A 14,941-nucleotide genomic window follows, 5' to 3' on the forward strand; every position below is an offset into this window, starting at 1 on the left:
ACTGATAGGTTATCCCATCACAAGCGTTCATCCCTATGTGCATGTACACATCAGCAATACTAAATAAGACTGGCACATTACATATATATGTGTGTCAAACACACACACACACACACACACACACACACACATATATATATATATATATATATATATATATATATATATATATACACATACACACATGTGTGTGCGTTTGAGTATATGTGTGTATGTATATGTACATATATGTATACATATATATGTATTATAAGAGGTCATCAATTTGAAGGGGTGAGAGGAACATGAGAAGATTTGGAGGGAGGAAAGAAAAAGGAAAATGATGTAAATACTATTTGTACATGAAATTCTCCAAAATTAATAAAAAATATATCGGGGAAACTGCAGATATGGTCCCGTGGTTAAGAGCGCTTGTCATTCCTATAGAGGACCTGGGTTCAACTCCCAGAACCCACATGGTAGCTTATAACCACACATGACTCCAGTTCAGAAGATCTGATACCCCCTTTTAGCCTCTGCATGCACCAGACATACATGTAATATATATGCAGGAAAAATTCATACATATAAAATAAACTCACAATTTTGAAAAATATTTTTAAAATAAAAACAAACAAATGAATAACTAAGCATTCTGTAAATATAGTGTCTCCATGGTTGACTCTACTGTGTCTCCATGGCTGACTCTACTGTGTCACCATGATTCACCAAGTTCTGGATGTCTTTCCATTCATTCAGTTAATAATTCCTTTTAACAACATTTTGTTTTTAAAGTAAAACTTTTATACTCCTTTTAATATAGTTCTTCCTAAGTTGGAAGATGGCTTAGAAAGTGAGCAAGTGCACACAAGCCTAGAACCCTGAGTTTGATCTAGATGCCAACCCATGTAAAGGAGGGAGAAGAGAACTGATTCAGCAAGTTGTCTTCTCATCTCCACATGCATGCCATGGCACATCTGCCCACACACATGTGTCATGTATATATGCACGTAGTAATAAATAAAATTTAAAAATTATTCCTAATAACTTTGTACTTTTCTGATACTATCTTTTATGCCATTCAATTACTGGAATTGGTTTTTTTGTTCTTTTTTTGTCATTTCCAATTGATAATTGCTCGTAGGTTGAAGTAAAATATATAATGAATTTTTGGCACATTGGTCAAGTGTTCTACAGTTTGACACATTGGGCTAGTGTTCTACAATCTCATGGTTGTATTAGTTCTAATAAGTTTTTAGTGGTTTCCTTTCTATAGCAGACCATGTCACTGCAGAGATGGTTACATGTCTTTTTATATTTGAATGCCTGTTTTCTTTCTTTCTTGCCTTGTCACTCTGGCTAGATGCTCAACAAAATGCTGTGCGAGGCATATGTGTCACTATCAGGGAAACACTCACTGTCCACTATCAAGTAGAGTGGTTACTGTAGGTTTTTCATAGATGCTTTTTATAAGATCAAAAATGTTTCCTATATTACAGTTATTCTTTCTTACATAAAAGTATTGGGTTTTGTCAAATTCACTTTCTTCTACTACTAGAGAAAATCAGGGTTTTGGGGTTTTTTTGATTATTCAATATGTATTACATTGATTGGTTTCAGGTACAAACCAATCCTACATTCATGGGATAACTCCTATTTAATTAGTGTATAAATTCATTTTATAGACAGTTACATTGAGAGAGGAAGAGGTGTATGTGCATGTCCACATGTATGGGTGTGTGTGTACATATGCATGGTGTGTGTGTGTGTGAACATGTGTATAGAGGTCACAGACCAACTTAGGTGTCTTTTACAATTGCTTTTCCATCTTTTTGTACACAGGTTCCCTCACTGAACCTGGAGCTCACTGATTGACTAGAATAGCTGCCCAGTGAGCTCCAGGCATCCACATATCTGTGCTTCTTCAGGACTTCTACAGGCACCTCCAAGTACCCAGATTTTACATGGGTCTGGGGATCCAAATTTAGATCCTTAGGGTTGATCTTATGCTCCAGGTCCTTTCCAGAAGATCTCAAACCACTAACCTAACCTAGTAATTAAGATACTGGGGGCAAGTGGGAAAGAAGCAAACTGAAAGCATTTTACATAGCATAGCATCTCCTCAGCTCTGTACTGGTTTTGCAGTTATCACATTAAGACTTCTTCCTTGATCTGGTATTGAGTGAGGGAAAAGGACTGAAGCCCTGAGGGCCAGCAGAAAGAATGGAAACAGGCAACCTCAGGAAATAGGAAGTTGTGCAGACCCTCCAGAATGCACCAGAGACCTGGGAGGTAAGACACTCTCAGGAATCAAAGGGAGGGACCTTAGATAAAATGCCTGACAGTAAGGAGAGGGAACTTATAGAGCCCACCTCCAGCAGGAAGACAAGACATCAAGTGAGGGATGGGGTTGCCATCCCACAGTCACATCTATGACCCATAATTGTTACTGTCTAAAAGAATTACAGAGATGGACATGGAGAGGAGCCAGAGGAAAAGAAGGTCTAGTGACAGGCCCAAAGTGGTATCCAGCTCAAGGGGAGGTCCCAAGGCCTGACACTATGACTGAGGCTATGGAGCTCTCACAAAAAGGGATCAATCATGACTGCCCTCTGAAAGACCCAACAAGCAGCTGAAAGAGTCAGATGCAGATATTTGCACCCAACCAATGGACAGAAGCAGCTGACCCCTCCTGTTGAATTAGGGAAGGTGGAAAGAAGCTGAGGAGAAGGGTGATCCTGTAGGAGGACCAGCAGTCTCAATTAATCTGGAACCCCCCGTCTCCCAAGATCTCTCAAACACTGAATCACCAAACAGGCAGCATACACCAGCTGATATGAGGCCCCCAACACACATACAGCAGAGGACAGCAGGGTCTGTGTTCATTCAGAGAAGATGCACCTAACAACCCTCAAGAGACTGGAGGTACCAGGGAGTTTAGAAGTCAGGTGGGATGAGGGGTGGGGGCATCCACGTGGAGACAGGAGATGGGGAGGAGATGTGGGATGTGGAGCAGTCAGAGGGTGGATGGGGGTGGCATGGAATGGAATATAGAGTGTAAAAAATAAATTAATTTTTAAAAAGGCTTCTTAAAGAAATTATAGTCGTAAGAAATACTGGTCTTTAGTTTTCTTTTATTGTGATGACTATGTAAGTAAACATAAAGTATAAGTTAGAAACAAAAGGAGATGTTCTCAGTCTTATAAAAAAGCATCTGTGAAAAACCTACAGCAACCACTACACATAATGATGAACACATGAATGCTTTCCTATAGTGACACAAAAACACCTCATGCAGGGGTTCTAGCCACGGTTCTAGCATTATTGGAGTCCCAGGCTATGCTAAGACATCTTGTCTCTTATTTGGGAGAGTAAAACATTTTTGTATTAGCGTATCTTTCTACATGTAAGGGAATTTACAACTAAAGCAATCTAGGCCTCCATTTGCTTTCTGGAAGTTTTCAAATTACTGTTTCAAGTTCTATATTTGTTTGGAGGTTTATCCAGGTTTGCTGCTTTTCCTTAAGCCAGTTTCAACATTAGAAAGCCAACAATCCAATGAGAATGTGGACAAGCAACAGGAGACGTGTAGCAACAAAGGAAGACATGCATGTGGCAAACAACATCATAAAGAAAAGATCAACGTTGCAATCCAGTAGGTTAAACACATATTTATATCACCCTGATATAGCGCTGTGCATACAGAAGATTGCTAAAGAAAAAAAGTTTAAGTGACAAGTTTGAACAAGAATGTGGGGGAACTGGATTGCTCATTCATCATTAATAAACACAAAAAGATGATACAAATACTTGGGCAAATGGTGTGGAACTTTTCTGGAAAAGTAAACCATACAGTTAACATCCACCTAAAAATAGCTTTGCACAGAAATGATGACTTATGCTCATACAACCAAGTTACATAGTGGAAACCTGTCTCAAAAAGCAAGTAAAACAGAAACTGTTCACAGATGTTTATAGTAACTTTATTTTCAAAAATTCCAAACTGAAAACAACCCAGATGATCTGCAATTGGTGAATGGTTAAGCTGTAATACCAACAGTACAGAACATTCCTCCACAGTGAGCAGTAAGCTACGGCAGACACAGCCTGAGTGAGTCTACAAAGATTTAGGCTGAGAAGGAAAAACAGCCAACCCTCAAAAAATCAACAGTGTGATTTCATATATATTAGCATTGTTTTAGATTACTTTTAGTTGGCACAGAGTAGAGTATTTCATTGCTGTTGTTTACACCCCACAGCCCTCTTTGTCCTCCCCACACTCTTGCTGGTTCTTGAAGTGACACAATTACAGAAGTGGGAACAAGCTAATGGCTGACAGAGGCTAAGGAGCATGTGGATAGGTTGTAGTAAAGTGTTATGTAAATTTGCAAAAGGGAAACATGATAGATTCTGCAGTAGAAAGTCTCTTGATTGCCTGGATTAAAGTTAATACCATAATTCTATCAGACTATAATTTTGAAAGCTGTAACCATTAAGGAAAACTAAGTAACAGGTACTCGTCATATAATTTACTAAATCAGATGCAAATCTATCACCTTAAAAGCCACCAGTTGTCTTAGTTACTTCTTGTTGCTGGGATAAAATGCCAAGGCAACTTATAGAAGTAATGTTTATTAGGGCTTACAGTTTCAGAGGGTGAGTCCATCACTATCATGGCAGGGAGCATGGCAGCCAGAACGCATGGTGCTGGAAGTGCTGAGAGCTTCCATCCTTATTAACAAGTAGGAGGGAGAAAGACTGCTAACTGGCAGTGGCCTGGGCTTTTGACACCTCAAAGCCTAGCCACAGCCCTCCTTCTCCTACAAGACAACACCTCCTAACCTTTCCAAACAGTCCTTGAAAGCCTTCAAACATACAAGCCTCTGGGGGCTACTCTCATGGAAACTACCACAGAATGTTTTAAAGTCTCTGTGTCTTTCACAACTGAAGACGTCCAAAAATAAAAGGATGATCCCTGCATCTGACATCACAGCTTACCAACAAAATCAGGGCACAAATAGTTCAGTACAGCAGTTACTGTCACAAGTGATTCTGAAGCACTGCGAAGAGGAAGCTACAGTATATACAGTGAGTATTTCTTCAGTTACACGGTTTTCGAGCTTTATATAAATGGCTTTCTATTAAAGCCCTCTGCTGAGCTAGGATTTCAAACTCTAAGAGTAGGTCTGTGCTCTACTTTCAAGTAGCACTCCAACTTCAAAGGACTCATCCAGCTATTGGATGAGGTGGGTGAAGAGAATGTCATCAAGGTTATAACTGAGATGGGTAAGGCTTGAGGTCCTTCACTCACAGTTCTGTCAGTGTGGTTTATAATTCTGGCTAAATGTAATTGCAAATTACAAGTTCAAAGAAAGATTTTGTTGTGTTTTTTTTTTATATTCTTGAATCCTTTAGAATTCAGCTGTCATAATTAACTTTTTAAACTTTAAAAATAAAAATTAAAAAGCATAATAAAAAATTTAAAGCTAAAAGGCATAAATGTTTGATATAGTATTATATATTTAAAAAACCCTTTTTAAAAAATATAGTACTGTTAAAGTAACAGCAATCTAAATGCATTACATACCATTTCTATTTCCTGGTCTTTGGCAACCAGCTGTCGATTAAGAAGTTCTTTGCTTGAGTCGAGTTTTATGCAGAGTTCCCTTGTGGAGGACAAATCTGCGAGAGCAGACACCTTCTCAAACTGAACCTTCTGAAGCTCCTCCTCCATCTTCACAAGAGACTTGTGTAAAGTTGCAATCTGCGATTTGTAAGAGCGCTCTGCGTTTAGGTGCTGCAAGGACAAGATGAGTGTTTACACAGACGGAGAGAGTTTAGCCGAAGAGCGTCCACATGGACAACACAACAGACAACTCTCTCCTAGCAGACCTCAGGTGATACCGGTGCTGATGAAGTGCACTCATGTTCCGAGAGAGGCAAAATGAGGCTTCAGCTTCCTTTAAATAAATCCTATGAGTAGTTTTTAAAAATGCAATTAGGAAAAGCCTGTTTTCTATTAAAATACCTGCAGGTTCAATGCCAGTGAAACATACACTGTTTGGTCTGTAGTTGTATCTGTATATTTCACAGTTTGTGTGGTCTACCATGCCAATGTTGCTGCTGCCAAAAATAAGTCAAAGATGCTAGCCACTGCCTCACTCAGAGAACTCTTTTTCAGTTTTTGACTGACAGGTTTATATCAGTCATACTATCATAAAATGAGGACTGATAATTTTCTAAAACTAATACTTTTGAGAGAAAGTGCTCCTGAGCAAGTACAAGTTAAGCATAACTAATTATGGGGAAAAGCATATTTAAAACCATAATATGAGATTCAAGTTACATAAATGCTTTCAAATGTTCAAAACTACTCCACTCTCCACACCTTTTTCTCCTAACACGCTGCTTACGTAAGTGCACAGCATTTGTTTGCTACAACATCAAGATAACAGACCTGGGAGGCAATGGCTGTATGCTTTAATTCAATGTTCTGTTCACTCTCCTGAGCTCCCTTCCCCCTGTAGCTATTCCTACTCACTCTTCACATCATCTGTCTAGCTGTCCATCTGTCCACTCACCCATCACATCTTTATAGAAGACTTTGTATGCTATAGTCACTATGCCTACAGACAAATTCAGTGGGAAACAAAATTACCTCTGTTTTCACAAACTTCTACTACTGAGGGAATCCATTATCAATCAAATATGCTATGGATGGATGCATAAATACATTAAGAACATATTCCTGGAAAAAGTAGGCAACAAAAGAATTGACCTCTGCTGAAGGACTCAGAAAGTCAGGAATGGCTTCCCCAAGTAAACAACTGAACAGTGAGCAGACAAATAGCAGGAGCGGGCATTTTAAACTGAAAAAATGCAAAGTGCCCCAGCTCTGTTGGGTGCAAGAATAACACGCTCCAAGAACTGGAAAAAGGCTGGTGTGAGTGGAGCTTAGTGGTCACAGGAGAGTAATAGGAGATGCAGAGATCAGGCAGGGCTTAGTATGCTGTGCTCTCAATACTGAGGTGAGATGATCAGGTTTCCTTGTGTTTTGGAAGTTCACTCTGGAGTTGTAGACTCTGCTAAGATGATTGGCTAAGCTAAGGGGAAAACTCCAAAATAAAACATTTTGTTTTGAAACAGAGTCTCACTATGTAGCCCAGGCTGGCTTGGAACTCACTATGTAGATCAGACATAGACCGTGCTGGCCTTGAAATCAGAGAGTTCCTTCTGCCTCTGCTTCCCTGCAACAAAACATTTTTATTAATTTCACATCTGAGTTTACAGAGAAGAAATAAATTCTCATTTCCCCAAAGGGATCAAAGCAAGAGAGCGTTTAAGTTTTGCAGCTCAGGAATACAGCACCTTGCCTAGCAAACATCAAAAATTGGGTTTAACTAAACACACACACACACTGTCAAAGACCACCTTTGACATCACAGGGTAAACTGAGGCAGGCAGTAAGGAGGTATGGTGTTGGTGATTGGGGTCATGCTGAGAGCAGCTAATTGGCCTCTCAACCCCTGCTGACAGTGGTAGCCAATTTACAGGGTCAGCACTGCTGGCAGAACAAAACTTAATTATCTGGGGCTGCAAGAATGCCCAAAGAGAAACTCTGAACTCTCTTAAGTGTACAAACATATAGACAGACAGACATAGACACATTTGATGGATGGAACATAGCCCCAACAGCCACACTTTATTTTTTTCTTCCAGCCCTTTTATACCCTCTGACAAAAGTTCTTCATAAAATTATGCATAGATTAAATGTTACATAAAAGGGGAGTTACAGAAGGATGTTGATAGGAAGTGCTTCATTCAAAGCAGTGCTTCATTCTGTAAGCTCATTATAAGTTCAAAGCAACAGTTTCACATGACCTTGCTTTATCATGGTGCACACCTGTGGCTTCATCCTTGGACCTGATCTAGAATGAATGTTTTTCCTTGATCAAAAATCTGTCCCAAGCCTGTTTCTCTTCTTAGTGTAATGTATGAAAGCTCATTGTAGTCCTTATTATGCTGCCTTTACTTACTATTCTAAGAGGAGTGGGTGCATTCTGTTCTTGCTTCTAACTTTATTACATTCCCCTAGCCGAACAACTAAAACTATCTCTAAACTTTCTCCTTACAATTATTTGAGTCAAATCAGGAATTCTTTTTTTTTAAAGAGCAATCAGTGCTCTTTAAAAAAAATTATTTATTTATTATATGTGAGTACACTGTAGCTGTCTTCAGATACATCAGAAGAGGGCATCAAATTCCATTAGAGATGGTTGTGAGCCACCATGTGGTTGCTGGGAATTGAACTCAGGACCTCTGGAAGAGCAACCAGTGCTCTTAACCACTGAGCCATCTTTCTAGCCCCAAATAAGGAATTCTATAAAGTTGTTACTTCATCTAAACAGCATTAATTCATAAATGGTCATCTTCATGTTATCTGCAGAAAATTTGCCCCATAGGGTAGTCTGATGCCCAGGAATCACTTGGCTATGCAACAGTGACAGAAAAGGCATACTAGCATCAAGAAACAATCCTGGGACAAGGTCTCTGGGACCATGCCTCTCCAGAGTACACCCATCACAGACATTCAGATGGTGGGACATCTCCAGGAAACTTACTTGCTTGTTTTAGCCTTTCCTAGATGGCTTTTGTTAACACACACATATGTGTACATGTGCGCGCACACACACACACACACACACACACACACACACACATATGTGTGCATGTGCACACACACACACATATGTGTGCATGTGCACACACACACACACACACACAAAGAACCATGATTTCTATATAACCTGGGATTCTTGAATAATGTGCTAAAAATGAAAGAGAGGGGAGTCTATCTAGCCATACAGAAACTACTAAAAGCTGATCCGGACCTGATCTCTGGATACGAAAACAATTTCTTCTTTGATAAGCACAAACTTTAATTCTAACATAATTTTGGGATGCTACTTTACTCATCTCTACTTCTAAATGTTAATGTAAGGTATACAAAAGCAAACCCACAGCACCACATGAGATTCCATGCAGTGGAGAATTCTGTCTGTGAATACAGGAGATCAAAATCCACCTCAACGTGGGAGTCAGAGCAACATAACAAGACCTCACTTCCAGAAATCCACATTATTGAGCAAAATATGCTGGAAAGTACATTAAGGAAGGAATCTGAAAACAAAAAAGTAACATGTAGAAAAATATGCACATTTGAAAAATAATTGAATAGTACTTCTAGAAAGAAACATAGTTTCTGTAGTGAAAACCATAACAAAGACACCAAGAACAGAGGAAAAGGGACTGGTGATGTGGAAGATGGGGCACAGAACACGAACAAGCACACATTATGACAGAACCAATAGAGAAGGGAAATGAGTCAAGATAACACAAGCGTTGAGGGGACAGGAGGGTAACTTGAAAGCTGTAATGTTCAGGAATATCTAAAACATTTCCAGAACTAATAAAAGGTACAAGTAACTCTGAATGAAACAGGGAGATAGACCCACAATACCAAAGCCAGAGAAAACAATTCCCACATACAGCAGTAGAACTTAAGCAGTGAGAAAGACAAGACCATAATAGGAATGGTGACAGAGGCAGACACTGGAGGAAAGATACTGGAATGAAAACAGACCTACCAACAAGGATAAGGGCCACTGTCTCAAAGATTTGTTTCCATTTTTATTTGTGTGTACATGTGTGTATGTGTAAACTTTGGGCATGCAGATATCCCTGGAAGCCAAAAGAAATTATCAAATCCCTTGGAGATGATATTACAGGCAGTTGTGAGCTGTCAGACGTGGGTAGGCAAACTGAGCTCAGGTCCTCTGCAAAGACAGTATGCATTCTTCACCACTGAGTCATTTTTCCAACTCCTATCAGGTTATTTTTAAAGTTATAAAGGGAAATATTCTCAGTCCAGAATTCTATGTTCAGCTAAACTAATTCTCAAGGCTAAGGGTATATTAGTCATTTTCAAAGAGATGGAAAAAATGAACATACTGGTTTCTGCAGAAAGGAAGATCAGAAAAGGAAACTGAATAAGGAAGAAACAACACAAGAAGTAAGAGAACAAAGGCTTTATATGCCTCTAGGTACATAAACACAGCACTGATCACAAGAACAACAATAATTATGTACTGAAGCATGTAAAAACTGTGAAACTAAAATAGTGCATGGTAAGGTTGTGAAATGTGGGGGAGGTGTGACATAGAAAGCACAAGTGTGTGCTAGTGAGCAGGGTGTGGTGCTCACTAGTCAAATATTGTTAGGGAATAGGTGATGTCAACAATTACTTTAACATTTAAAGGAAAAGATGTACAATGTGTAACTTCATATCTATAAGCAGTGGCAGCCAGAAATGTATAAGGAAAATAAATATGTAGAATGGAAAAATAGAAAGAAAGAAAATGATCATGATAAATAGAAAGTGACAGTGAAGCTATATGTAGCTGCAACATGACAACTTATTAGTGAACAGAAAGGTACTACACATTTTTAAATCAGTTAAACTGGATTGGTGACCTGGGATTCAGGTACTTAAGAGGCAGAAAGATCATGTCTGCACAACTTCACGGCTCTCTCAAAAAGTGAGAGGTCTAGAAAATGAACCAATGGGAGACGGTTTGTCTAGGCTCAATCATTGGCAACACACACAAAAGGAAATTCAAGGCTATGTAGGGAGTTTACGGCAAGCATGTGCACATCGAAACTGTCTTGGAAAATAACGCTAGCAAGTGAATGAAAATATAACATGCCAGATGTAAAAATTTCATAAAAAATTATGTCCACAACCAGAATGAGCATCAATCATTGTAAGCAGATGTAACATTGCAGAGAGGGCAGTGCCAGAAGACAATGAGCAGAACATGCAGGGCCTACTCTGGCTGCATTTATGTTGTACAGATAACAGCTTTTAGTGCACACCTGACCCAGTGTGCTATCTTACATTGCAACAGCCTCAATATGAGTTAGTTACTCCATTTCAAATACCAAGAAGGAGTTCTCTCTCTCTCTCTCTCTCTCTCTCTCTCTCTCTCTCTCTCTCTCTCTCTCTCTCTCCTCCCTCCCTTTCTCTCTCTCCCTCCCCCCTGTGTGTGTGTGTGTGTCTGTCTGCGTGTGTGTGCCAGAGGCCAACATCAAGTGCATTCCTTAGTCACTTTCCATGTCACTGAGCCTGGAGCTCACCAAGTCAGCTAAATTGATTGACCAATGAGCTCCAAGGATCATGCCAATGAATAATGACACTAGAAAATATACCAAATTATATCAGAAAGACCAGATTCCTAAGGGAAAATATTCAGAGCTTTCATAATCTGTAGAATAGTATCAAGTGACCCACACATTTGCACTTTCAATTCCAGAATCTTAGAGAAAAACTATCAATCAGAGTGAATGGAGCCTTATCTGAGACAGACATTGCAAGAAGCCCTCCAAGAGCAAACACGGGCAGCTCCTCTGCCTTGAAGTACCGTCTCATGAGTTTTGTCCAGGAAAACTGTCATAGCAGAGGACTCCTTCTCTGTCCCTGGCCTGTATCTGAATCCTGCCCTGGACTCCTGTCTCTATCTCTGACCTGTATCCAGATCCTGTCCTGAGCGGCTCTGCCCCTGTGGGCTCAGAAGGTGTCTTATCTGGTCACAGAAAAGCTCTTCTGTGCCTGTGTCAGGTCTTTACCTCCATCTTAGGACAGCCTTTCTAAACTCTACAGTGTTTTACACTCTTTTTGGACATTTTATAACCCATGTACATAAATATGCACAGAACTAATTACTGATAGTAAATAAGAAAGATATAAAAGAACCTGTAGTTGCCAACAGCTAGCCATAAGGCAAAATTAGTATTTCTTGGCAAACAAAAACTAATAAAACCAACTTAGATTGTTATTCAATTAATTGTGACATTGTAAAGACACAAATGTGCTCATCTGTTTTTACCACATAACACACTCATGACATACAAAAATAGCAATGATACAAAAACAGAATGCAAGGAAGAAAAGACAGGGAAAATATCCAGAGCCTCTATAATCTGTGGGATAGTATCCAGTGAGCCTCACATGTATACTGTTAATTCCAGACCTTAGAGGAAAGGCAAGGGAGAAAACTACTTGAGCAAACAATGGCAAAAGAAATTCTCAATTTGATGAAACCAAGCAAGGGTGATTTATCAAATAAAATGATTATAAAGATATACTGCATAATTAAATTAATTCAATGAAATGGACAAATTACTAAATGGCACAAAGTATTAAAATGGAGACAAGACAAATAGAATAGGCCTGTAGCAAAGAATCTGACTAGCAATTTAAAATTTTTCCAGCAAAAACAGGTTCAGATGGCTTTAGATTTCAATTGTACCAAGCCTTTAAAGAATTGGCAGCAAATATGCACAAGCTCTTACAAGGACTAGAAGCAGAACGAACAGTTCCAAGCTTTTGTATGAAGTTGGTGTCGCACGGATCCTATAACTACCACTTGGATCGTATAACAAACATGTATGTTGTTATAAAGAAAAACTCCAACAAAAATTACTAGAAAACCAAATCTAGCAGCAAAAAAAGAGAATAATAATTATACATAATGAGCAAGTAGGAGTTATCTTAGGGGTGCAAAATTATACTGAATACCATGTATAAAATTTAACCCAGCATGGATCAAAGACATGAAAGAAAGTGGAGTAGCTAGTTGTAATAGCTAATAAGCATATTGCTTTTGTTTTAGGGTGATGAAAATGTTCAAAAGTGTCCATAACAATCAATATTCCAAAGACCAGTGAATATACTTTAAATAGAAGAACTGTATGACAGGAATAATTCTCAATAAAAGGTATTAGAAAAAGCAGTAACTTGAAAATGTGTAACCCTGGTGTGGCAGTACATGCCTATAATCTGGGAGACACATGGTGAGTTCAAGATCAGCCTGAGCTATACACTGACATCCTATTGCAAAGGGGTGGGGGGAGGTCAGTAATACGCTGTAGCTGAAGATACCACATACTTAGGTCACATGAAGAAATCAAACTGGAGCTGACCTGGGAGCAATCATATTACTGGAAGGTGCTGTCCGGGCTGCTGGGTAGGGGAAGAGTCATCGACGGCCTTACCCAGGATTAATACTGTGAGCGAAAATAACAGCTGGCATGGCAAGATACACCATGGATGCAGACTGGTATGAATGCTTTGAAGATAACCACCTGTTTTCTTATGAGATTTAAGGTCTACCCCACCCGAGGAAACGTATGCCTCGTGCTGAAAATCTGGACAAGAACTTATGGCTAGGGAGGCCACAGGTCCTAGGAGTGAGCCTGCTATTATTTTGGTTCTTATCAAAACAGTAAGTGTCTTTGTCTTTGGTGGAAGCTAAAGAAGGAATATCACTTGATCAAAGTACAGAGAGTAAGGTCAGGAATGCTCAGCCACAGACAGGATGCATAGACCCCTCCCTCAGGAGTGCTCAGCCACAGACAGGATGCATAGACCCCTCCCTCAGGAGTGCTCAGCCACAGACAGGATGCATAGACCCCTCCCTCAGGAGTGCTCAGCCACAGACAGGATGCANAGACCCCTCCCTCAGGAGTGCTCAGCCACAGACAGGATGCACAGACCACTCCCTCAGAGGAGAGGGTGATAGAGATACACTTATCCGCTTACATATATTTTTAGGATAACTTTTGTCTTTAAATTGACATAATATTTGTGGAATATAATATATTTACACAGCATGCAATGATCAAACCAGGTTATCAACAGTTGTATTTCCTTGGTTATCACTTGCTGATATCAAACAGCAGCCATTCACTGCTGTACTAACCTAGAATACTGAGGGTATTATAAACATTTGCCCTCCCCTGAGTGCACTTTGGTAACAATTACCCACCTTTTCTCTATCCTTCCCTTCTCCTATCTGTCTCACTCTCTATAGAAGTTTAAATGAAAATATAGGAACACATCTTCCAGGTCATAGGACACTAAAGAATTACTTAAAGAAAACATAAGATCAAAAGTCATATGGGAAAATATTCATAATTCTAAGTGCACCTGCATTTAATATCTCTTTATCTTGTAAATAAATGAAAAGACAAGTTAACAGTTAAATCTTTAAAAGGGTTGTGATCAAGAATATTATAGAGAACTCCTACCACTTAATATAAAAAATATACAGCTGGGTGATGGTGGCAACACCCTTAATCCCAGCACTTGAGGAGCAAAGGCAGGCAGATCTCTGTGAGTTCGAGGTCACCCTGATCTACAGAGTGAGTTCCAGAACAGCCAAGGCTACATTAAAACAAATAAACAAACAAAAACCTGTCTATAAAAACCAACCAACGGGAAAAAAAACCAACCAACCAAACAAACAAACAATTGAATAGAAAAAAAATTATACAAATTTTAAGAAAAAAGCTATTCCAAGGGCTGGAGAGACTGCACAATGGCTGAAAGCACTTCCTGCTCTTGCAGAGGACCAGGGTTTGGATCCAAGCATCTACTTGGCTGTACACAATCATCTGTAATTTGTTCCAGAGAATCTGATGTCCTCTTCTGGCCTCCATGGGACCCATGTACACATACATCTGGGCAAACGCTCATGCACACAAAATTTAATTTTTTTTTTTACTTTATCCAAAAGAAATGTAAGAGAAAATCCATCTAAGAGGTGTTGTGGATTTGGTCTAATTATTGCATTATATTATTTGGGTTACCAAAATTTCACGAGAATCCAAGAATCTGTTTGTAAGATGCTGAGGGTCCCTGCCCCCAGTTGGTGCTGAATGGTAGATAAAGTTGCCAGCAGCCAATGGCTGGGCAGAGAGGCAGAGGTGGGACTTTAGGATTTACAGGCAAGGGGACTGTACTGGCTGGTTTTGTGTCAACTTGACACAGCTGGAGTTATCACAGAGAAAGGAGCTTCAGTTGAGGAAATGCCTCCATGAGATCCAACTGTAAGGCATTTTC

The 14,941-nt window shown here is 39.5% G+C and overlaps 1 protein-coding gene across 3 annotated transcripts in view; it reads right to left on the reverse strand.

Annotated features, from left to right (window-relative positions):
• Tsga10 (testis specific 10) overlaps window positions 1-14,941 on the reverse strand; it is a 98,794-nt gene that overhangs the window by 16,763 nt on the left and 67,090 nt on the right. The window contains exon 16 of one of the 3 annotated variants that reach the window (XM_021170040.2): window positions 5,567-5,776. The exons of the other annotated variants lie outside the window; for them this stretch is intronic. Within the exon in view, the coding sequence (XP_021025699.1) occupies window positions 5,567-5,776 (210 nt within the window). The remainder of the gene's footprint in view (window positions 1-5,566; window positions 5,777-14,941) is intronic. 3 annotated transcript variants of the gene reach the window in all.

This window comes from Mus caroli, chromosome 1 (genome assembly GCF_900094665.2).
Source record: "Mus caroli chromosome 1, CAROLI_EIJ_v1.1, whole genome shotgun sequence".
Taxonomy (NCBI): domain Eukaryota; kingdom Metazoa; phylum Chordata; class Mammalia; order Rodentia; family Muridae; genus Mus; species Mus caroli.